This window comes from Cephus cinctus, unplaced genomic scaffold, assembly GCF_000341935.2.
Source record: "Cephus cinctus unplaced genomic scaffold, Ccin1 Ccin1_scaffold0448, whole genome shotgun sequence".
NCBI classification, from domain to species: domain Eukaryota; kingdom Metazoa; phylum Arthropoda; class Insecta; order Hymenoptera; family Cephidae; genus Cephus; species Cephus cinctus.
Window position 1 is genome coordinate 104,412 of NW_014333128.1, and position 23,021 is coordinate 127,432.

A 23,021-nucleotide genomic window follows, 5' to 3' on the forward strand; every position below is an offset into this window, starting at 1 on the left:
CCCCTAAACTGTGGTTTGTCTGAATTGGGATTTCCCCCTCAAACTGAATTTTGATCTCTATCCGTTCAATTACTTTGAAAATTCATTCATGTTAAGAGAAGTTTCTGTCTTTTCCATTCTCTCCTTTTTCTCTCTACACATACACCTACTCAATCCAAATATGGATTCAAATCCGAACATATCCCTGGAACTCCAATCCTTCAGAATCTGATTTCAAAGAATTTCCAGTGTACGAGGCATCTTTGAAATTCCTCGGAATCCTCATGCAATGCATAAGCAAATAACATCAAAATTTGACACATGACTTATTCCTCTTTTGATATTGGATTATTTACACTTTTATACTTCACATCAATTGGATTTATGTCACATTTGATTTGTAATAACGAATATTCTCATTACAATATGATATCTCCCCACATATGGTGTATTTGAAACATGATAAAGAAAGAGAGAGAGAGAGAGCTAAAAAATAATTACGTTATAATATTACTCGTTATTGTATATATTCTCTTGTACTACGGATATGGATAAGTGGATATGTGATAAAAACATGTGTAATAATAGAACGGGAGCAAGGAAAGCGGCATAGAGCGGTGGTTTTATTTGAAACAAAATTTATTACAACTAATTCAGTCCTATCCGACGTGGCAATTGACCCATATGCGAGAGTGGCGCAACGAGCTAATGAAAGAGACATTAAAAAAAAAATTAAAAAAGATGGAAATAATATATAACAGCGCATCGGGGTCTCAGGCAACCCTGTTAATAAATAAATAATCATCTGGATTAATAAATAAATAAATAACTTAGAGAGTAGAGCGGTATATAAATATAAAAATATCTTATAAACAAATCATTACAATTGCATTTGATAATAAACACTTAAGATATTAGAGCCGTCGATGTAGTATATATATATATACACACACACATATATATATATATATATATATATATATATATATATTACATTACCGGTAAATGAAACGCGAAACCCAATGATAAGGTCCATTCGTTACAGGCGTTTTCTTCGTTTTTTTTTCTTTTATGTCACCTATTATCTAACATCGATGTACGTACATTGTTTAAAGCATTAATTCACGTGTTTCGTCTATTTTTCTTGTATTGTTGTGTCTGTGAACATGTCAGTATCGTGCCTATGTTTAATGTACTTGTCTAATGTTATGTATACCATTATCTTTTCGTTAATTTAGTATTCGTCTGGAAATCTTTTTCTTTTTACCTATTACAGTTAGTCGTTGGTGAAGAATTCAAAGGTGGAGTTAATAGGAGTCAATTGAGAAAAAATAATAGGCTTCACAAGGGAGTCACGTAGCTGGAAGGAAAGTAGATACAAAAAAATAATCGAATACCTCCATTAGGAATTTTTGAAAATTACGTAAGATAAATTGCTTAAACCTTTTACTTTGGTTTCCTTTACGTTGCTTAAAATCGTGCAAGTCCTGATTCCTTTTTTTTTTAGGGGTGGAAGGAGATCCAGGAAGTATAAGGTGGAAGGAAAGTTCAAGTTAAAATTACAATTAATAATACTGCTTTGTTTTATCCGCCGGAACGTGAGAGCCGCAAGAGATATAATAAACGCAGCGAATAAGAATAATAATAAGTGAAGTGATTATCGAAACGGGCTAGGGAAGCAACCCGATCCGCGGTATTCCGCCATTACGACTCGATCTACCGTACAACACGAATCATTTAATACCTATTAACCGAGCGTAACGTGTACCGATATTGAATGAGAAATCATCGATGACGTCGTCGACATTTAAGGGCTGTGAATGAGGAGGCGAAGCTGTTGTTTCTCGGTTCCCTGTTCATCCCTTTGAAAGGCTTCGACGGGTTACAAGAGGTGAAGTTCGTTAGCCATCTGTTGGAAAAACGCCAAACTAATTGCCAATGACTGTTACAGTAGTCTGCTTCTTATATCGCGTGACTGAAGGCAAAAGGGCGAAGGCTTGAAGTCTTTTTGTACGCCCTCTTGATTTTAGTAACGGGATATGTCAGTTTATTGTTATAAGTTTTCTTCAGGACTATCTTACCCTTCGTGTTTCATCATCCTGGCCATCTCTGAGGACAGGACTGTCGCCATTGTTGTACCAATCCTGTGTCCTCTCGGTGTTCCTCTCGACGTGCTGCTCATCGTCCTGAGCAAATTTATCAGCCCTATAATCACGGTACGGATTGAAATCGTTTCTGCCCTTGGCTTCTGACACCTTGGTCACTTCCGGCTCGGGATCTGAACTCGAACGTTTTCCAATGGTCTGTAGGAAACGTCGGTTGGCATCTACCTGCCATTGATCCTGACGCATCTTCCTACGAGCTAATTCCAGGAGGTATCTCTCTCGTAGCACATCCAGAGGATTCACGATTGATAAGGAACCCAATCTCTTTGGACGCAGTAATGGCGAATCGCGACCACTGTTCGAGTCGAACGGCTCCATCTGCAATTGTAGGTTAAGAAGAGGCTTTTTAGTAGAGGCAGTACTTTAATGCTAGAGAACAAAGGACATAAAGAAGTCAAGTTTGCAGGACGATGACGCGTGTGCTGGATACGATAATGTAGAGAATTAAAGGAAGTACTGGGAGTGGCGATGAGGGAAATGCAACTGAAAGGTGTGGAGCTTTACTCTTTTGTCTCAATAATAACGTCGCGACGCTTCTGTCGATTTTATCTTTTTCGCAGTGAATTTCTTTCACTTCTCGTTTCTTTTTTTTAATAGATTTTCTATCCACGCGGGAAGGAACTCAGGATCAGATGTCATTTGAATTATTCCCTTTGTGTCAGGATGCTCTTTTTTTCTCGTAGTCTTTACACGTACTTTCCTTCTCTATGTTTCTTTTCTCTTTATTCTTATTGGGTTTTCGTTTTACTTTCCAGATCGAAATACGAACACGATTCTCATATGGCAAAGGGACAAAGGGTGTCTATTACTTATTAATCTACACGGTGGACGCTTTTTATTCAGATTCTCTTTACACAAAGTACTTTTGATGGGGATTTTTATTTGTGACAAGCCTAAGAATTTACCACGCATCAAGCGGCATTGGATTAGACCATAAGAAGCCGCTGATCGAACTCGCATAATAAATAACGTTAAGATGCGATTTGAGTATCACGATACATCCCAGAAGAAATGATTATATATAATCATATAAAATGGTATATAATCACATCGAAAATTCGTCTATATCTGATTAAATCTACAATTATCGGATTATATGTAATAATTTTTTTCCAGAAACGATATCAGAAGGTGTAAAATCGAAGCAGCACTTACACCTCAGATGCATACTGCATTTGTGGGAAAATTTTATATTCACTGTACAGCACGAAGATGCTTTTAGCGTTTAGTACTTTTTTTTTCCTGGCGTCATTCTATCTTAGTTGTTGAAGGAACAAAAATTAAACTAGCCCAGGGCGCATATGTTTTACCGAAAGACAAAAGAAAAAAGAATGTTAGAGTATTAAAATAGGAAAATTAAAATTGCAGGTAACTCGGTACGTATGAGCCGTTTAAACTTTTATGAGAGAAAAATAAATTACTAAATTGTACCAGAATGCAATATTCGCTGAAATTTCAAGATACGAATCCAGACTCGCTCAACTGTTTCATAAAGAGATCTTTCGGTTACGTAATGAATTCTTATGGGTTACCTGATATCCATCGTAAATTTCTCTTATTTTATCAAAACTTATTTTCTTCTTTCAGAATCCACTACGTTTCCTACCACGCTCAGGGTAATAAGACAGAATGATCTCGTTTATATAGCTATCGCAGTGTATGTACACTACGCTATCGCAATGTTTCCTTCTCCCATTTTCAATTGCGCCCCAAGGAGAAAATATGTTCAGGTTATATCAAGACCATACGTATCCCTATACCGATCGGACTATCATACTTGGCGATAACGTGACTTTTTCCTTATACCCAGCGTAAGGGAGTAAACATTCCATACATAGAATACATACCGTAGAAGAGAAAGCTACGTCTATCCTCGCCCATCGCAATCTAATTATTTTCCAATAGTTTATTTATCAGCCACACTTGGACTTTACGATTCTGTATTTTATTTTCAGATTTACCAATCATAGCAAATGTACATAAAATGAGAAAACGAACGTTGAGTTATAAATAATTTAGGATAAACGAAGCAAAAAGTTTATCGTCAATTTCTTTGGCAATTGTTTTTCATTTGGGAAAACGAGAGGAAGTGAAAATGAAGAAAAATGTTATACTGGTAATTCAACTAAAGTACATATTGTCGGATCTAGTTATTGGAAATTTCACAAAGCCCAATGTCTGACTTGTTCGTGGAATTAAGTAAAGTAAACGTTTTATTTATCAATTTAATGTCTGATAGAAGGATTATAGTTCATTATTGTATGTCTGTCAAGGATCATATTGCTGTTCTTCAATCGTACCTCCAATCCTGGGATTTGATTCAAGAGGAGCAGAAGCTCTGGACGATCCGCCATTTGAAGTTCCCGCCTACGATACGTCGGATAGGAAAGTGGCGTTGATTCTGCAAGACTGATTATGGCTGTTGTTGCCAAGACGCTAACGAGGATCATCCTTGCAAGTTGTTGAGTACTTGAGTGACTCGTTTTTCTTTTCTGAAAATCAAAATGATGCACCAACGTTAACACAGAATGCAAGATTACTACGGTTTATAAGGAATTTAACTTGAATGAAATTCAGAGTGAGGCTTGTTTGTTTTATGATAAAAAAGAGAAACGTCCCAAGGTTCCTTGTTATGCTTCTAGGATCTACCTAGAGTGATCTGTATTATTCCATTATGTAAAAAAATGATTGATCCACTCACAATTCCTTCATAGTTGATCGACGATCCTAACCTCAAATGGATTTTTCTATTCAATCTAGAATACAATTACTTATTTTTATACTTAGACGATTTTGCTTTCCATGCAGATTATTATTATAAAAACGACAAATATTCTCTTGCAATATACATGGAAATACGTTATCAGGTAATCACTCCTATATCTATTTCCTGGTTAGCGTTATTGTCAATAATCAACGCTCCAATATCAGGGGGGTTAATAAGTGATCTGGTATTCGATATGCAAACTACGCCGGTTTGGGTGATTGAAAATTTGCTAATCGAAAAATTAAAAACCAAGGTAAACAGAGTGCAATTAATTTGCAAGAATTAATTACAGATTCAGTGCTTGTTTCAAAATTACTTATGAGCAATGTTAATGAATTGAAATTGACGATAGATAATTAATTGTGCATTGGTGTTTCAAAACTTGACCAGGTACTTCTGGCATTAATGCGTTACTGGGGATAGAGCATAAAGGATTCTGACATGGGTGTGAAAATGGCGTTATTCAAATGGACCAGCTGGAATAGATTTTGAGGTTCTCGCGGTGCTCAAGAAATTTGATCCTAAGACGACTCCTCTTCATCCTTCTCCTCGTCATCCAGTATTCTCAGCGATCAAGTTCCCGTTCATTTGCATACATAGATACGGCAAGATTCTATTACGTCATTCATCATATTCTGTAATGAATTTTATAAGGTATGGCTATGAACCTTTCTCTGTTTGACTTATATCTTGGATTTTCTCTATGTCTGAAAACTTGATAGAACTGTCAAAATTTTTGATAGGACAAGCTTTGAAGATAAGTCTTATCAATTGTCCGTCGTTCGGACTACGTTTTTTTCTGTGGATAACCTAAAATATTTTTTTTATTCAAAATTCTCTATGTCGGTTACGGAGAGTTATTTTGCAAAAGTTACACCACCTTTCAGACGGTAATATATTTGTGTGCAGAGAAACATATGGAAGATGATAGCAGGATTCAATGAAGAAGTGAAGTAATAATATGGGAAATAAAAAATGTTCATTTCGAAACACATAAACGGCTGGCAACGTTGCGGAGGCCGTTAAGGATTATGACGGTTGTAAAAGTTAGTATCGGATAATGGGAAGCGTCGATCCAAACAGATTTACGAAGAGTAAGCGGAATCCAACGAACAGCCTAACGAAACCTGAAGCGTCGCGACGCTATGTATCATGACGCTACGATAATTCATTACTTTGATATCTGGTAGAGTCGGCTAACTCGAGCCGAAATCAAAGAGCCAATTATCAAGTCAAAGGCGAATCAAAGTCTCGATCAATATTTAAAAAGGATGGTTGAATTTATCAAAATGGATAATTTCGACGATTACATTCCCAAATGAATGGTAAATCGTCCACGCGCATCTCGCATTGCGCATTACGCGTTGAACCGCAAACCAGGTAAACGTAAAAACTTCAATTATTGCTTTAAAATTCATTAAGGCTGCTTTCTTGTATCACGATTATTTTACAGGCTTCAACTTCTGTTTCTGCTTTTCAATTAACAAGGCACACCTGCCAGTACGACGGGTTGTCATTCTGCGAGGGGTGATTATACTTTTTCACTTTTAAAAGCAATGCGCTCTCGACCTACACCCTCCAACCTACGGAGAGGAGGGGAGCCAATGTTGAATTAATTAATGGATAGCAGAAGGTGGGGGGTGTTATGGTGGAAAATTACATCTCCGATGGAACTTTCGTTCTTGTCCAAGAAAAAAAATAAGAAGGAAACTGTCAAAACGTTCTCAATTAGCGAAAAGGATAGGTCTGTGCATGTCCCTTAAGTTCTGTACAAAGAAAATATCTTCAGGGGATTGATATAATAATATTCAAAGAAAATTATACTCTTGGTAATTACTCTGCTAAATCTCTAAGAAAAAAATTTAAAAAAAGAAATACGTTATATATTTGCAACGAGGAACATGACGATAAAGTTCGATTTTTCTAATCATTACTTGGAACAATGGCTTATTTATTAAATAAAATTTTGCTTTATTACCGGTGTTAGATTAATGCTCGGCAACGGAAACGAATAGCGATGTGGCTATCGGTCATATCGTATCCGATTATTTTTCACTCTGTGTACAAAATTAGAGTGGGTGGTTTGACAAGTGGCAATGGCGTCTGCTGATAAAGTAATTATTTCATAAACCAGGTTATAAATCAGATGGGCTTATATCTGCCGGTTATAGCCCCAAATTTCGATGCTTGATGTATTGGCCTTTCATTCCATGAAAATATACAGATTGCCTATGAACATATATATAGAAGACACATAAAGAGCATATAGGTCTAGAATTAAAAATAAAATCCATAAATGGTTTAACGGCTCTCAGAGTAAACTTAGCGAGTAATCTATTGCCTCCTACTACTTATATATTAATATTTGTTTGTATATATGTTACATAGGTATACACATTTACTCCTGATTACGGCTCTTCACTGGATGTCATTAAGGCGTGAATAAGTTCCAGAATACTGAAGCCTATAGAAATTCAATGCCCAACGACTTGGTATACTCGAAATGAATGTCTAACATTTCATCAGTAATTCTGGTTGCCACAAACAAATGTGAAAACTTCATTAACTTATAATTACGCTGCCCTGCAACAATCACGTGACATGTATTGGAAGCAACAGGCGGTAAAAGTTTTTTTAAATTTCTTAAAAGCCACGTGTCTTTCATTGAAAGGGTGAAGACGCATGGAATTTTTGGCCAAAAATAGATGCCTCCCTATCTGCTAATTAACCACCAAGTACAATTACTGCCTTTCGGAAAACGTCTACAAAAGGATATTTGGCAGCAAGATTGATCATCCCTGGTTCAGCTGTTGAGGGAATATTCATTCAAGCTTGAAGAGTACTGCCGGTGGCGGGCATTGTTTAACATTGAAGTACCTTATAATAACGTTATCAGATTTATTAATTAAGTCATTAGTATTAAGATTCTTATATAATCGTAAAAGGAAAATTTCCGTGGAAGAATTTTTGTCAGTCATTATTACCCTTAAAGGATAAGAAGGATTGGTTTAAGCTGCCTTTACATTAGCGAAAGAATCGTTCTTATCCGATAATATTTTTTTATACGTATATTCTATATACACATATAGTCCAGTCGGAATAGACATGCGACTTATTCAAAGACCCCACCACAGCGCCAATTTTTTCGGAGGTTGTTTGGACCTATAGGAACATGCCCTCAAGTTTTCGTAAAAATCTTAGTTGCATTGTAACAAATAATAATTATTAAAAATTAAAAAGTCGAGTTTTTTCCGTAATTTTTTTGTTATGCATTTTATCGAAAAATAGTTTTTTCCGATTTTTTTATCGAAAAATGCATAACAAAAAAAAAAGCGAAAAAAAATCGACTTTTTAATTTTTAATAATTATTATTTGTTAAAATGCAACTGGGATTTTAACGAAAACTTGAGGGCATGTTCCTATAGGTTCAAACAACCTCCGAAAAAATTGGCGCTGTGGTGGGGTCTTTGAATAGAAGTCGGTCCAAATTTCGGCTATTCCGACTGGACTAATATACTTATCTATAATCCATATCGAATTAGATATAAAATAGTATTTATTGAGTCAACGTGCTATGTAAATTCAGTTTTCCCATGGATATAGTAAATAGCCTAGCTGAACACTCGAGGGTTTATTCGTGCGAAAACTCGTGTTCGACGTCCAAGTGCTATAGAAACTCGGCAGGTCGTGCCCTCTGGTAAATACTCATGGACCAGGTTAATCTTATCACGCAGTGAACTTCTACCACTAAGCGTTAAAGTCGTTCAAACTTTTCAAGCGTTCACGTTTAATTTCCGATAGCCATTGAAGATTGTTATTGACTGAATCCTCCAGAGCGACTAGAGGTTTGCAATTGACAATACAAATTAGTAGATGAATTTCATCAATTAGAACCATACTCTGATAGGAGAATCAGAATCTACCCAAACCCTATATATAATTATTTATTATAAATCATCCAAAGATCATTAAAGACTGTAGACGCGGTATCAAACTTTCTTTATCCAAAGTATTGTTCGTCTTCTCTCTTTTCTCAATTCCGCTACAGAAAGTGCGTCGTTAGTAGAATTTCCATAAAATGTACTAAAGGATTCATTTCGATTATGCAAAGTTTTGGATATCATTTAAACTGTATTTATATATACAGTGGGAATTATAATGCGCGAGAGCTCAGGAGTTTATATTTTGCTTAAGTCTTCAAAAACCGTGGATACCGTACAGGTGGCTGGAATTATGAAAGAAGGAAAAAAAGGGCTGAGGGTTAGCCAAAAAAAAAATTAAGAAAAAATATTTGTTATCGTTTGTCCGTTATCTATTTCTTTTTTTATCTGTTTTTTCATGTTTTCTTTTATTACGTTCTTCTACTGTATGACTCTCTTACCTATATACGGGACTCTATTTGATATCCCTATGAGATGTATTTCAACATTTGATTCGAAGCGACGTTCATCGATACAAGCCAATGCACTTACTCGGTATTGATTCTATCGAGGTTCAATTTGCATTTGCAATTTCCCATCTTCCGTCGTGCGTAACGCAAAATTAAAAGACAGTACATTTCTGGATACCCTTGTTCCTCCTACTCTATCCTTATTCGTATATGTTTATATATGTATTTCAGTTTGTTATCGAGTAGAAAATAATCGGCAGACTATCAACCGTCACAGGTAGTACCAATTGTCATTTTAATTTCTCTCGATAAATAACGAGCAAAGCAATTAATCGCAAATTCCCTTTGGCATTTATTAGTATACAGACCTGTCACGCCGAGGCTTATTGAGCATATGGTCGAAACAAGTGTACACTTAAAAACCAAGGGAGATCAAAACAACATTTTTCTGTATTACAGTGACAAGCCACATGGCCGTGAAACAGTAAAAGAATACGTAAAATTTGTAATCAAATCTGCCAAATTGATTCAGTTAATCTTCAGTGTGAACCACCCTTATTGATTCTTGCCGGGAATTTAGTTAAATACTTTTAGAAGTTGGTATAATTCACTTGTTAGGGACTGTAAGTCCTGGACAAGATGGCTGAATATTTTACAGTCTGAATCCCTTGCTTTCAGCGGATGTGTTGATTGTGATTTGTATTGTAGCTAATTAAGTTGGATGAAACTCGTGGATCGTTTGCGTTAGTTCTTTTGAGGTTAAGCGACAAAGACTTGCTACGTGGTAGAAGTTGATAGGTATGTACTACAATTAGTTGCACTTTAAGGTTACGTGTATGCGAGAACCTTTTTTCCTTGATTCATACATTGCTTTTGTAACGTGTTATATTATTCTATGTTTTATTTGTAGATATTATATTACAAGTCATTCCACGCTTGTCTTTTTTGATTCGTCCACTCGAGTATAGAATTCCTAATGGAATTGTCTGATACTAGTAATCAGTCAGGATTGAAAGAGAAAGGTTTTAGGTGATTCAGTTTATCAAAAAGCTGATTGCTTGGTTGGCTGGTATGTTTGCGTTTATTATGCTCATGATCGTTGATTTTATGCCCATAAGTTTACGACGTGGAAAACAAGATCAACCGCTTGTTCGTAAGTTCGCCGCTTTTCCGAGGCGGTCAGAGCTGGTGGAATGGTAAAGGGAAATAAATAAAGAAAATAAAAAGTGAAATGAAGGAGGGTAAGTTGTAACAATAATTTTAACATTCCAAACAAGTAAGTGCGCCGTTTTCATGCTTCGTTTGATCTTACATTTATAAGGGCGTTTTTCTTCACGTTTCATCTTTGTACATGTATTTATGTCATCATTTTAAATTATGATTTCCGCTAGAGACCCTACTTTCTGCCTGCTGCTCTCTTTTTAAATTTATTATGACGTATCTTCACGCATGTGAAGGATTAACGATCGAGCGGAAATGTCTGAAAATAAGGAGACGGAAATCACCTAGTTACGTCTTAATGTAAGCAGGAATTAAATAGATGTGACAATCAAATATCAAAACCTTAAACAATCCTTATGAAGAGAAACTCCAAGAAAACTTTATTAAGCTTGTTTCCAGTGACAGCCAAAAACTAGCTACAGTATTTTGTGACGTTTCTTCAATTGATTTTGCAAATTTAAAATCTGACGTTACTTCAGTCCTTTATTTTACATGCTGTCAGTATCCAAGAATTTCACCTTTAAGGTTAGGGTTCCACCCATCTTCAAATGCAGTATTTCAGCTATACGTTTATTCCGCGACGGTATTAACACACTTTATGCATTTTGAGTGGATGTCTCGTTGAGTGACTGGTTGACTACTTTAACCCTCCAACAGTCACGTGGGGGCTTAAAGGACCCCAGATCACTGAATAATTTTTTTTTCAAAATTCCTATGACGTCACGGCCGGTCGTTTTCATTTAAAATATTAAATCCCTTTAAACTCACTCTCTCTTTTTTATTATTGCTTGATGTACCGTTCGGCCCAGAAAAAGAATTGCATGGTTATTCAAATATATGTTTCCACCCTTACGGTAATGGTGCTCTAGGGTGGGTCAGGGGTGCACTTGTTGAACCGTTGGCTCACTCGTTAAATCCTTCGTAAAATCGGCCCGTTTGCTACCTAATGTCGTATATAGATATTCATAAGTTCTTCTCCGTGACAAACTACCCTTAACTAACCTATAAAAATCTCCTCCCCCATTGTACGGTATATGCTCGTGCGCTCGTGTATGCATACAAGGTGGACGAAACTTTAGATTTAATTTTTGGGAAAATATTAACTGTCTCATTCAGAATACCCCTAGATGAAAATTAATCTAGTGAATAACTGTTTAACGACGAGATATTATCGTGTTAATCCCTTTTTTCTCCTATTTCTTTACATTCAATGATCTTCGTACAATAGACAGTTACATAAAATACAGTTAACTGCCACTGCCAATTTTTAAAAATGGGTTTTACGTGAAATTTAATAAAAAAAGTTCGCGGATATGGTAAATCCGTTGGATTCTTTTTTATCATATTTTTTTATATAACTTTCAGCTAAAATGGCGTTCTGTTACACGGTCGATACTTTTCGTATTTCATGAACCAACTAGCTTCTATATTATTATATATCATATAATTTTAACCCAGTTTCCGTTCTCGCTCCAGGTATCACTTTATCCGTACAGCTGTAGGGAATTTTGCGAATTTCAAAATCCTTTATTAATATTCAACAGTTTCAACAGTGGATTAAGTAAATGTGATTCAAAAAATACAATTGCACCAAATCCAAATCCGTAAATTTTCACTTATCAGACGCAACAGCATAGTTTGGTTTGAAAAAATGTACCTTTGGAAAGTCACAATTATTTTTTTTAACAAATTTCAATTAATCGCATACTAAATTTAATTGGGCGATCGAAATATGATATTTTGGAACGACAAGGGCTCGAGCGATTTACATTTTGCAAATCAGGCTTAAGCTAAAATTTTATTTTGAAAACTATTGTACCAATTATTTGTACATGTCACTATTCATTATTCATAATAGCCGTTTAATGTTCTATTGTGAATGCAGCTTAAGCATTGTCTGCATAGCTCTACCGATGAAGTGGAGCACTCAGCATGGGAGAATGGAACTCGAATGCAATTCTCTATGGGATCAATGGGATCGAGCTTCTGATTTGCACCGCTATTCAGATTAGTGTGAATTTTGATTAAATCGACGATAACTGAGTAGAAATCAATAAACCAGGTGAAATTTGTCACCGTCGAAAAGATAACAATGATAATTAAGAAAAAGGTAAGAAAGTTCGTTTCGTTATCCATTACCGAATGAATAATTTTGGCACAGCCTCATTTTCGCGAATCATCATTTTTCCAAAAATTCATACTTCGGAATAATTAATTTTGGCGTAGCCTCATTTTCCCAAAAAATCCTGCATTAGCAACTTCACGCGGCAAAATTTGAAATTTCGAGATAACGGGAATATAATAATTTAAAAAATATATGTACACCAAATTTTGGCTTTTGAGAACTAACCAAAAATTTTTTTTCGTTTCGCATACGCCCATTTTGAATTTCCTCGTACACTTCACTGAAATTATTTGTAGCTCCTTTCAAAGGAAAGGAGTTAGGAATTTCTCATGGAAAATATCAGCCAATTTTATATACAATTTTATTTCAGATTCTTCGCGCTCGATTCTCATAATATTTCCTGCCTTGAAATTTATTTCTTTTGCAGTCGACCAGCACCTGGAGGCTACTGATAGTTTCAAAAAATTATTTCAAGAGAAAATCGATACTGCATATACCTGTAGGAGTTCGATTTTTCATAAAGGAAGAGCTCGAGAGGAATAAGTTAATATCACAGAACAGACGGCTACTGCATCAAAAATAAGCAGTAAAAAGAAAGGGTATCTTATACAGGCTTTTTCATTTTCTGTCGTAATAAATCAAAGAAGAGTCGAAAGGAAATACGTCCTTAAGAAATTTCAACTTCTCTTCCATTTCAAACGAAACGCTTGTGTAAGCTTACATATAAGTCACTATCAGCGCCCCTAGAAATTGTCAGAGCTACCAATGTAAAATTTCAATAATTTTTAAAATAATTTCCAAAATTATTAATCATACTTTCGTTCTTTACGTATTAAGTAATTCAACTGCTATTAAAAAATAATGTGTCCAGGTCGCCATAGTTAATTCTCAATATGTCTACGAGCTTCCAAAGTACTATTAATCGTTCTCAATTAATTTCATTCAATTTATTTTTACTCCTCGACATTTCCTCAGATTTTTGCGGTACTCGCCACCTTCTACTTTCTCTTCGTTCGTGCTTTCTCAATTAACCTCACGGAATTACCCATTTAATGAACTCCACCTTTCAGACGCTTTAGCAACCTCGCGAAACCTCGCACCTTTTCCAACCCTCGCTCTCTACCCTTATCATTGCCGCTTTAATATTCAGCTGGCGATTTTACCAGCACGCAAACCAAACAGGTTATTAACGTATATTGCGAGAGGTATCAGAATCAAAATACCCTTTTCATTTTCTTTTTCTTTTTTATCTCAAGCGTTACGTAACCTCAATTGCGTCATATAGTATTTCGTAGCTACGACCAGTGGGATCCGTGTAGGACTTTTGTTTATTACCGCAGTAATGACGATGTACAATTTTTAGAGATTTCACATAAAATCTGCGACTATCTATAATCTCCTCGCTATGTTAAATTCTGCAATCCACGTGGGTGCTCTGTGTTTACGGATCTGTAATTATGTGTATCCTGGATTTACTATATTTAGCAATCTGACAAAATCATATTGGCAAAATTAACTTTGGCACCCCTCGTAGACAAGCTTTATATTGTTATTAAATTTTCAAAGAATACAATCTTTGTGTATTTATCTTATCATAATAATTACTCTATAGCAAAACTTTAGATTGGCATTGAATCTAATAAGGGAGTTTGACTGTTTTTCATATTTCATTTTGTAACAATATATATTAATATATATATATTGAAAACTTCAAGATCTCTGGTTTTGCTTTTATGAACACAGATCAAAGTACCAAAATGACAAAATCAATCTTTTGTAATTTTCAACTGTCAAGCATGACCATCACTATGAGATGTAATAGAAAATTTGTAAAATTTTTCATTTTTTATTTATTTTATACTTTTCCAGGATACACAAACACCTTCAATTTACTTGATGTCGCTCATATCCCATGTCAAAGGGTATCGAGTTCTTGTTCAACCTCAAAAGAGAAAATTTAGCGGGAACGACTTGAAGTTCAAGTATAAAATGGATGATTGAAAACACTCTAAAGAGCCTCCAAGCAAGGTTACCCCTTCCCACTCCTCTAACAATAATAATGGGGAGTCGATTTGAAAAATAATGGGAGAAAAAGGAGAAAAAAAAACAGGGAATAAGTTAAAAAAGTTTCATGCTACGAGGAATCAGAATCGAGATATAATGAGGCTGCTCCTTTTTATCCCCATCAAGAAGAAGGTACGTTCTCATTTAATATGATAAAACCTGGCTGGTGATTTAATGTTGTATTTTGTGTTACAGAAATCGCACCGTAATGAATAATGATTCTTCTTCTTGTTCTTTCTCAAAATAATCATGACCATCCAGCGATTAAGATACCTTGATAAGAGGATGATGTAAACGGAATGACGACGGGAAAGTTGGATAAAAATTCTACAACAAATCCCCTAGCAGTTTGCAATTCGTAACATCAATTTGATATTTGCACAAGCATGACTCATCGCCGATCACTCATCATACGCGAATTCCATCATTATATAGGTATTGCAATTTCATTTTACTTACTCAAAAAAGACGAGAGATCTCCCCTGGGACAAATTCTCTCCTGGACCGTCCCCGGACTTTCACAGAAAAGCAACGATAACAACCCTCTCTCCTCGGTACTCAAAGCACTCTCGCTCCCTTATACCAACCGTTGTAAACGGATCTACAATAATTTTCCGGCTTTCCTTCCAACCCCCGATACAAATTTTGTAAAATCCGCGAGGATCACCCTTAAAACAAAAAATTAGCAAAACTTTTCCAGAACAGATATTGCCGATCACTGCTAAAGTAACAGTTTTAGATTTAAAAAATTAAAAATGTACTATTCAACAGTCGCAATTCGCGAGACAAATCCCAGCCAGCTGAATTTCACGTTTTGGTTATCCCTTATGACTTTTTTATACTTTCTCTCAGCCTCTTCTTTTTTTACTTTCCTACCCACGATCTTTCCTACGCTGATTCTTTACACGCAAACTGGCGGATGCGTGTATCGAATAAATAACGAAGGGCTCCTCGACTCGCGGTTTTTGTTCCAGAGAAATCTGGGGGTTCTTTACTGTTCAGTGTACTACCGGCGTATGACGTTCTCCCAGCGGTGCGAGAGAGCTTTTATAGCCGCCTGGTAACACTGGCTGCCTCACTATCCTCACGGCGACTCCTACCCTGCTGCCGAATCACCACGATAACCACCCCGGCACTGGGCACCCTTTAGGAGCACCCTCACCCTCCTACGCCAAGCACCTGTTAACCGGATGATAGCTCAAACAAAACGTTTCAACAAAATTATAAGGCTGGCACTAGTGCACTTCATAGCTTCATGCCTTCGCGCCAACAATGGAATCTTATTAAGGGATAATGTGAATATTGTTCAAATTTAATTATTCAGCGAAACTTTTCGGTTTTATTATACTTCAGAAATTCTCAAGCATCGTTAAACACTTTGCTTTTGTTTATTAATGACAGTCTCTGATGACACTGAAGCTTTTTGTCACAATAATATATCTTGTACTTCTAAGCTCACGTGTGAGCTATGTGCAGGTCGTTTCATTAGAGTCAAAGTTCATTCATTACGTTAGAACTAGCTGTCGTACCATGGCTGCCATATATATATTCATGTATACACTACATGTGTATAAGAAATTAACAAGGTTTTGTCATTCATACCATACGTGAGTTATATGTATATACTAGATGTCTTGTACTACCTTCTTATTTAGAGTCTGTCCTGTTCTTAAGGCTCAAAGGGAAATACGTTGTGAGACGTCGACCTAGTTTGAACCTTCTAGGTGACCGCAACATAGTGGCCGAACGCAGGAGCTTTTGATTTAATGACTTCAGACCACTCAGATAGATGTATGCTCAGCCTCTATCTGGATCAATTTAACGGATCCTATCCTGGTGCATAGTTACCATTGGAGTAACACTGCCATATGTATTCTCCTCTAATTGTAATAATAGCTGGCAATAGAATTCCTATAAAATTCATTTATCAGGTATACCTGTCAGCAGTGTGTGTTATTTTATTATTTCCAAGATTGTTAAGGTTCCACAGGATAATATATATTTTTAGGTATTTTTCTATGAGTAGAACCAGAACAGATTGTATCATTGCCACCACCCATTCACATCGGTTCTGATCGATTAACTCAGTGGAGGGATTAGGAAGTTTCATCATAAAGAAATTTCCCTTTTTTTTTCTTCCTCCAAGGAAAACCGAAAAGGGTTAAGTTTGATCCATTACGATTCTTCGTCGGCACCCACCAAGTTCAGTCTTCTTTTATTCAGATAATCAATCTACTTGCATTAGATTTTATCTCTGTATTGGTTTTAACCCTTTTTTTTTGTTTAAGGTAAGTTCATATTCGATCACGACCTATTGTTAGCTTCGTGGATTCCTTGCGAAACTTTAGAATTTCTCGTTTGCTCAGTTCTCATCTCAATAAAGAACTTTCAGTTTGATATCTTCCTAGGTATTGGCTACCGCAAAAGAGATTGGTCTGGAAAATAAGCAAGAGAACAGAGACGTTAAACTTTAACGCATTGCTCACTCGACGCCGTTGGCTCCTCTTGCATTAGAAAAATCATAAAAGGTAATTACGTTATTCACTGACACTGCGTCTCTTAGCATCTGCACAGCCTCCATTAGTGTACCAGATACCATGCTTGGTCGAGATGATTGTCTTTTGGATTCATATATGTCAAGTGGCACGCGACAGCAGAACCATATCTCCTACAGAAAATTCCTAACAATAAAATTACTAAATCAAACAGTCATGTTGTACAGCTGCGTATTCTACTACACACATAGCTAAGATAGTCGCATATATGATAGTCACATGTGAGTATGCATACAATGATTATACAGAATCTGGTAGTAGGAAGTTTGCATCGTAAAGGTAACATCGCGTTGGGCCAGTCAGGTTAGGTTATCCAGACTGTAAAGCATTTATGGTCGTGAGAAGAATTCTAGAAGAAATTTTACATACGTAATTTTCCACTGGGACCTAAATTTTGTTAAGTAAAATCAGAGACTGAAGTTTTCCCTTGTTCCTGTGTAACATTGAGAAATAACGATAATCCAGCTCACTTCTATTAATAATGACAACGTACATTTCTGCGACAGTTACGATATACTGACGTACGCAGCTCGGGTACCTGGCCGACTCCATGCTTTATGAAAATCAAATATGAAAACAATTAGGACCGTAATCGTCATTTCAAACAAGCTAAACGCGGATGACTAATGGAGTCTAAGTAAGTTCCGAGAAACAAGAGCTCTAGGCAACGTGGCTCTTGGATAAAGTTGGATTAATATTTTCTTTTTTCGAAATGTATTTGCCAAGCCTAACCTCACTGGTGATTTTGGTAAAATACTCTCTCGTTAGCCTCGCGTCATGATTCTGAATCCGAATTGTAATTTGATTGCTATGTCGCTGCTGATTCTTTTTGAAATTTGAATTTTTAGATTTCTTTCAACAATACGATATTCAACCAGGTGGACGCGTGTACGGAGTCCTTGGATTTTGTAGGATGTTTCGCACTGGTATTTATTAACATAAATACTTATACAGAGTTTTACGTAGAGAGTTGGTAATCTAGCATTTGCATAACACAGAAACGTACTGGCAGTGGGACAGCCATTTTTCTTGTAGCTAAGTGATGAAATAAGTTGGCACAACTTTTTCTTAGTGTTTTACATTTTGAGTGGGTGAGTCGTTATGCGTTATATCTTCTGTTTTATTCCTTCTCATTGTTACAGCCTCCTTTTATTTCCTGTGGGACTTTGCATCCGTTTCTTCGTCCCGTTCTTCATGCTGCGAATGCATATGATCCCTCTGTAACTTCCGGTATGAAAAATATTTTTTTATAGGGTCAGATTGAACGGATTGAACCGAGGATAATTCGTAACATGGTTGATTATTAATTTTCGAAAGCTCTTTCGAGCTTGAAATTGATATTATGAAATTCCTACGTGGAATTGGTCAGCTTGCAATGTGCACTCTCGTATGTATATATGCAGATTAATTGGCACGGATAGCTGGACGTTTTAATGAATTATCTTTTTATTTTCTTTTTTAATGTATATGCTAGATACAATATAGTAATCAGATTGCAATAGACCCACGTGTCGTTTTTACTATCATTACATTTTTTCAATGTTTTGCTACGTTATACGAATCCTATTGTACGATAGTGAATGGGAAATCGGTGATTTAGTCATTCGACTGACGTCGATTCGCACGTGCGTGTATGCTTTGTACATATAGAAACTTTGAGTTTACGTAGTTTGGCAGATAACAGGTTTTACAGCTTTATCCAATGTGACTCTAAACTTTATTAATAGTCTAAAGGTTGTTCATTGTAAATAGAAACTTGCGTTTGTCGTTACAATTAATAATTGTAGAATTATTCTTGTTTTAGGTCTAAAAACATTTTGGATACTCTTTTGAGAGATTTATGCAAGATTTTCAAAGTCACGTGTTGATTAAACAATGGATATTAATCCCTAAAACCCATTGTTTGATAACGTGATACTTTTGGCAGTTTTTCTGGTGCCAATAAACACGTTTTCTTTGGCTGACACAATTCCCAGTACAATTCCAAGACTATTGCAATTACAGTCAACAAAGTTGGTACCACTTCCTGGAGACACCGTGATCCCTGCTTCTATTGACAGAGCCTGGGATCTCAAGTAAATTCTTCTCCTGGCAATCCCTTAAGTGTGGAACTTGAAAAATGACAAATAGCCATAAGAAGCCTGTACTGGATAAATTACAAGAGGAATTAGTAAGCTTTGACAAATCTGTAGAATCTAACAGATACCAAAATCTGAATTTAAAGTTGACAAAGATATTTTTATTGAATGCAAAAGATGTATTATGAATTTTTATTTTTATCTGTTACATCATTAATTTAAATTCTCATATTACTTTTTATCTTCTCAGGTACTCCCAATTATGATCAGTCTCCTTGCAGAGGAAGTACTTACTCTAGATGAACGTTTCACCCTGTGTAACTGAACTGGACTTGTAACCCATGATCAAGGTTCAGGTTTGTTTGTAGAACTACCCCTAGAATATAGGGTCAATATTGATTTCCAGTTGAGGAGAGAAAAGTACCTAGGGGTGAGTCTTAGCAAAGTGAAGAAAGTATTCCTTTTCTTGATTTCCTCTCTCTCACTATTCTTGACTCTAGTATTTTTTGTTGATAATGCAGATAAAGTCAAAGATAGCCAAGAGTAGAAGGCATTTGAAGGAAACACGAGCGCCAGGAGAACCAGTACTCTCTTTAATCTCATAATCTGGAAAAAGGGTCAGGGAATACAGGTCGACTCAACAAGGTATCAATATAGAAACATATATTTTCCCTCACTTGAAATTCTCCCGATCCAATCTTCCCAGTGCTTGACATCTTGATCCTGTATAAATTCAAAATTTACCACGTCAAAAAGCTCTTGAGCTCCTCATAATCCTAACTCTTCGCCCTAACCGCAAGGTTTTCTTGGGCTCGTACCCTTACACCGTGTAAACGTTCTACCAATTTTGGAGGTTTGAGAAAAAAAGGCAATTGAGCATTATGAAAAATTGTACTTTTTAATAAATTCGACATTTTAACTGTTTAATTCCCACCGCTCAACGACTAATCCAATGCGAAAGTTGCTATAAAATTTTATTTAAACAATCGCATTACCTTTATCGCATCCAATTGTCGAAGCTTTAATCCTTTTTAAACTGCATGAGGTTAATTCCCGTTTTTTATGCGTAGCGAATATTTTTCATCCACAGGAATGGTGGATAGTCATTTATATGGAAATATTCCTGGGATATAGAAGGCGTCTATGACACCATACGTGATGGAATTGACGTACGCACCTATCCATCCATACATGGGTTACCTAGAAACGTATGTACCTAGATATTCAGATCAGTAAACGAGTCAACGACCATGATACATGAGTACTAACGATACTTAGACATGTAAATCATAAATTTATAGAAAATAAGCCCAAAAAAATATTCTCTCGAATCAATCAAGCATTATTTTGCTTCTCATCGACAGTATATAAAAAAGTGTAATTTTTTCTCATTCAACTTTTTTTTACAGATCCAATACGTCACTCAGGCTCAATAATACAATTAGGTCGATCCTAGTAAAATTTCATTAAATCAATCAGAAATTCAAACTCGTCCCTAACTCAGTTGCCAATGATGAAATTTTCATGCTGTCCAATATATCTTCGGCTTTGTAAAGGTTAATGCATCTCTTTTGTATGTTAAAGTATATTATATGGTTCTATTAGTGTCCTAGTATCAGGACTGGATAAGCTCCATGTCCAATAGAAGCTTACAGAGACATTTGTATACCTATCCTACCGTTAATGGCAGGACTTAGATTAGTAACGAGCGCGTTTCCCGGTTAGTAAACAGCAAACACGTCTAGTGTTGTCCTGGAGGTCGTCATCGTCGTAATCATCCTGAGGAAATTATGGTCTTACTAATTTCTATGGTCCTTGTACCTATGCCTAAATGCGTATGTGCATTATAGTACATAGTTGATGTTCCTGTTTTATATGTATGATATTCCTTATGTGTTATATGCGTCAGAACTGTATCGAGAGCGTGGGTGTGCTGTAACGACACGGTATAAACCAAATGTACAATTTAGAGGTTAGTTTGTTACGAGAAGGTGAATTCGACTGTCAGGAAAGCCTGTAGGTTTGGGATGAGCTTTAGAAATTTTCCTCTTACATAACGATGGCTCCTTAGGATAAATTTTGAAGCGATGGTTAGTCGGTGACGCAAGGGTCCAAAAGTGGTCCTGAGAAGTTTTAAATCCCTGCGTGGATCCTTAAGTCTTTTACCTAAAGGTTTCTTTTAAAGTCGGTGACGGGCTGTGAATCTGTAATGACGATATTTTAAATTCGAATACGTAACGAGTTACAAGATGGCTGTTCTTTGTGTGCAGACTATTTGTGTTGCCGTTAACAACATCTTAGTATAGATTTTAATACAATCTGGATATCCGGGATGTTTCGTATTAGACGTGGGATAAACGTTGAGACAATTTTTGTTTAGATGAAAGTTTTTCAATGGACGTTTTCGAAAAGTGCAAACGAAACCTAAAAAGTCTGTACGCCATTACTGAATTTCTGGAAAGAGACACACAGGTATAAGGCGAATACCGACGGCGGGTTTAATATTCATGAGTATTAAAATACTTTTCCAACAGTATTCATGGAAACTGGAGATACGAGATTGGATAACTCCAGCTTTATATTATTTCTTCTTTTTCAGCATCTTCTGTTCTTCTTGCACGTGTCACACTGTCTGCCATGTTTTTTTTTTGCTATTAGGTATTGTTGCCTACGTAGTTACTGCTTTGACTCGTGTTAAGTAATTAAATATCTGCAAATCAAAAATTTTCTTTTCGCCTTTCTTGCCCTATTTAATCTTCTTTATTTTCTCTTACTTCCAACTTTCCTTGATGTAATTTCCTTCATCTGCTTCATTTCGCCACGAGCTGCCATATCTCATCGCGCAATTATATCTATGCGGAATAATTGGTTGCCTTTTTAATTTACTAATTACAAGGCGGAGGGCTCTGTCTTTTCTTCGGTCCTTCTCTACCGACCGCCACTAACCCCATCCTGGTGCTTTTATTTCCGCCAGGAAGAGAAATGAATGGCATTCCTAGTAATCCAAAGTTTTCTTTGACTGGCCTAATCAATTCACCAGTTATTACTTTATTCATGACGAATTCTAACCTGTAAATAATATTAACACACTATATTCATTATTATGGGTTTTCTCCCAATGCATTTAATTTTTATGAATATAGGTCATAGAATTTAGAAGGAAACAACCTTGAATTGCATCATTCAGAATAGACAGGTCGAGGAATGTTTTTATATTTCCAGACAACTTTTAAAGTCGTTGAATAATCTGTATACGTAAGAGATCCCCACGTCTTCATCGACGCGTAGAATTGTTGAACGTCGCTATGAAATTGCAACTTTCCAAGTCATGTCGTCATCTTTATGACTTATTTTTAGTCGCGTCACTTTGTTATTTCATCTGACGTATAATAGGTGGATATTTTTAGAATCATTATGTCAGTTGTGTACTTTCCACGTCGTTGATTCACGCGCTCATATTCGCCTTTGATTTTTTTTTATTTCAGATGAAATTAAAAGGAATGTCAGGAGGATTACGGATATTGAATATTTTCGGAATACTTTTCGGTTGAATTCCCTTCAAGAGGGGCTTTTAATTTGACTTTATGGTATGTTCAACATATATACTGCTTTCTTGGAAATTAAAACGTATTACAGTAGTAGTCAGTCTCACATCTTGGCGGTAGAATGTTCATTTG

At 36.1% G+C, this 23,021-nt stretch overlaps 1 protein-coding gene and 4 long non-coding RNA genes across 11 annotated transcripts; 3 read left to right on the top strand and 2 right to left on the bottom strand.

Annotated features, from left to right (window-relative positions):
* Nucleotides 1-345: 345 nt before the first annotated feature.
* Nucleotides 346-15,693, bottom strand: LOC107267691 (diuretic hormone 44). The gene is made up of 4 exons (XM_015739679.2): nucleotides 15,171-15,693; nucleotides 4,445-4,636; nucleotides 2,061-2,462; nucleotides 346-1,888 (listed from the first exon to the last, which is right to left on the bottom strand). The coding sequence occupies exons 2-4, from the start codon at nucleotides 4,592-4,594 to the stop codon at nucleotides 1,862-1,864; spliced, it is 579 nt and encodes a 192-aa protein (XP_015595165.1). The 5' UTR covers nucleotides 4,595-4,636; nucleotides 15,171-15,693; the 3' UTR covers nucleotides 346-1,861.
* Nucleotides 2,068-4,552, top strand: LOC107267693. Of its 3 annotated transcripts, none has more exons than XR_003059675.1 (8): nucleotides 2,068-2,195; nucleotides 2,289-2,470; nucleotides 2,551-2,634; nucleotides 2,900-3,181; nucleotides 3,261-3,649; nucleotides 3,732-3,955; nucleotides 4,100-4,260; nucleotides 4,418-4,552. It is a non-coding gene; the product is annotated as an uncharacterized LOC107267693 (long non-coding RNA). The 3 variants fall into 3 exon arrangements; XR_003059674.1 differs by having other exon boundaries at nucleotides 3,261-3,654; nucleotides 4,100-4,343; nucleotides 4,418-4,539; XR_003059673.1 differs by having other exon boundaries at nucleotides 4,100-4,343; nucleotides 4,418-4,539.
* On the top strand, nucleotides 9,368-15,821 carry LOC107267694. 5 transcript variants are annotated; one of them, XR_003059668.1, is made up of 8 exons: nucleotides 9,368-10,099; nucleotides 10,212-10,330; nucleotides 10,420-10,542; nucleotides 12,408-12,632; nucleotides 13,075-13,246; nucleotides 14,517-14,843; nucleotides 14,907-15,146; nucleotides 15,686-15,821. It is a non-coding gene; the product is annotated as an uncharacterized LOC107267694 (long non-coding RNA). The 5 variants fall into 5 exon arrangements; XR_003059670.1 differs by having other exon boundaries at nucleotides 10,212-10,542; nucleotides 13,018-13,246; XR_003059666.1 differs by having other exon boundaries at nucleotides 10,212-10,542.
* Nucleotides 15,822-17,308: 1,487 nt separating this feature from the next.
* Nucleotides 17,309-22,931, top strand: LOC107267685. Its single transcript, XR_003059671.1, has 9 exons — nucleotides 17,309-17,487; nucleotides 17,773-17,903; nucleotides 18,115-18,192; nucleotides 18,409-18,496; nucleotides 19,071-19,436; nucleotides 19,595-19,774; nucleotides 19,866-19,989; nucleotides 20,435-20,552; nucleotides 22,830-22,931. It is a non-coding gene; the product is annotated as an uncharacterized LOC107267685 (long non-coding RNA).
* LOC112494353 lies at nucleotides 19,275-22,181 on the bottom strand. The gene is made up of 7 exons (XR_003059677.1): nucleotides 22,119-22,181; nucleotides 21,868-22,054; nucleotides 21,398-21,798; nucleotides 20,340-20,544; nucleotides 20,022-20,067; nucleotides 19,639-19,950; nucleotides 19,275-19,377 (listed from the first exon to the last, which is right to left on the bottom strand). It is a non-coding gene; the product is annotated as an uncharacterized LOC112494353 (long non-coding RNA).
* Nucleotides 22,932-23,021: the final 90 nt, after the last annotated feature.

Coding starts and splice junctions, on each gene's coding strand:
- LOC107267691 (XM_015739679.2), bottom strand. CDS start 4,594: ATGATCCTCGTTAGCGTCTTGGCAACAACAGCCATAATCAGTCTTGCA. Junction 2,463..4,444: donor ATCAAATCCCAGGATTGGAG/GTACGATTGAAG, acceptor CTACAATTGCAG/ATGGAGCCGTTCGACTCGAA. Junction 1,889..2,060: donor AGGATGATGAAACACGAAGG/GTAAGATAGTCC, acceptor TTTTTCCAACAG/ATGGCTAACGAACTTCACCT.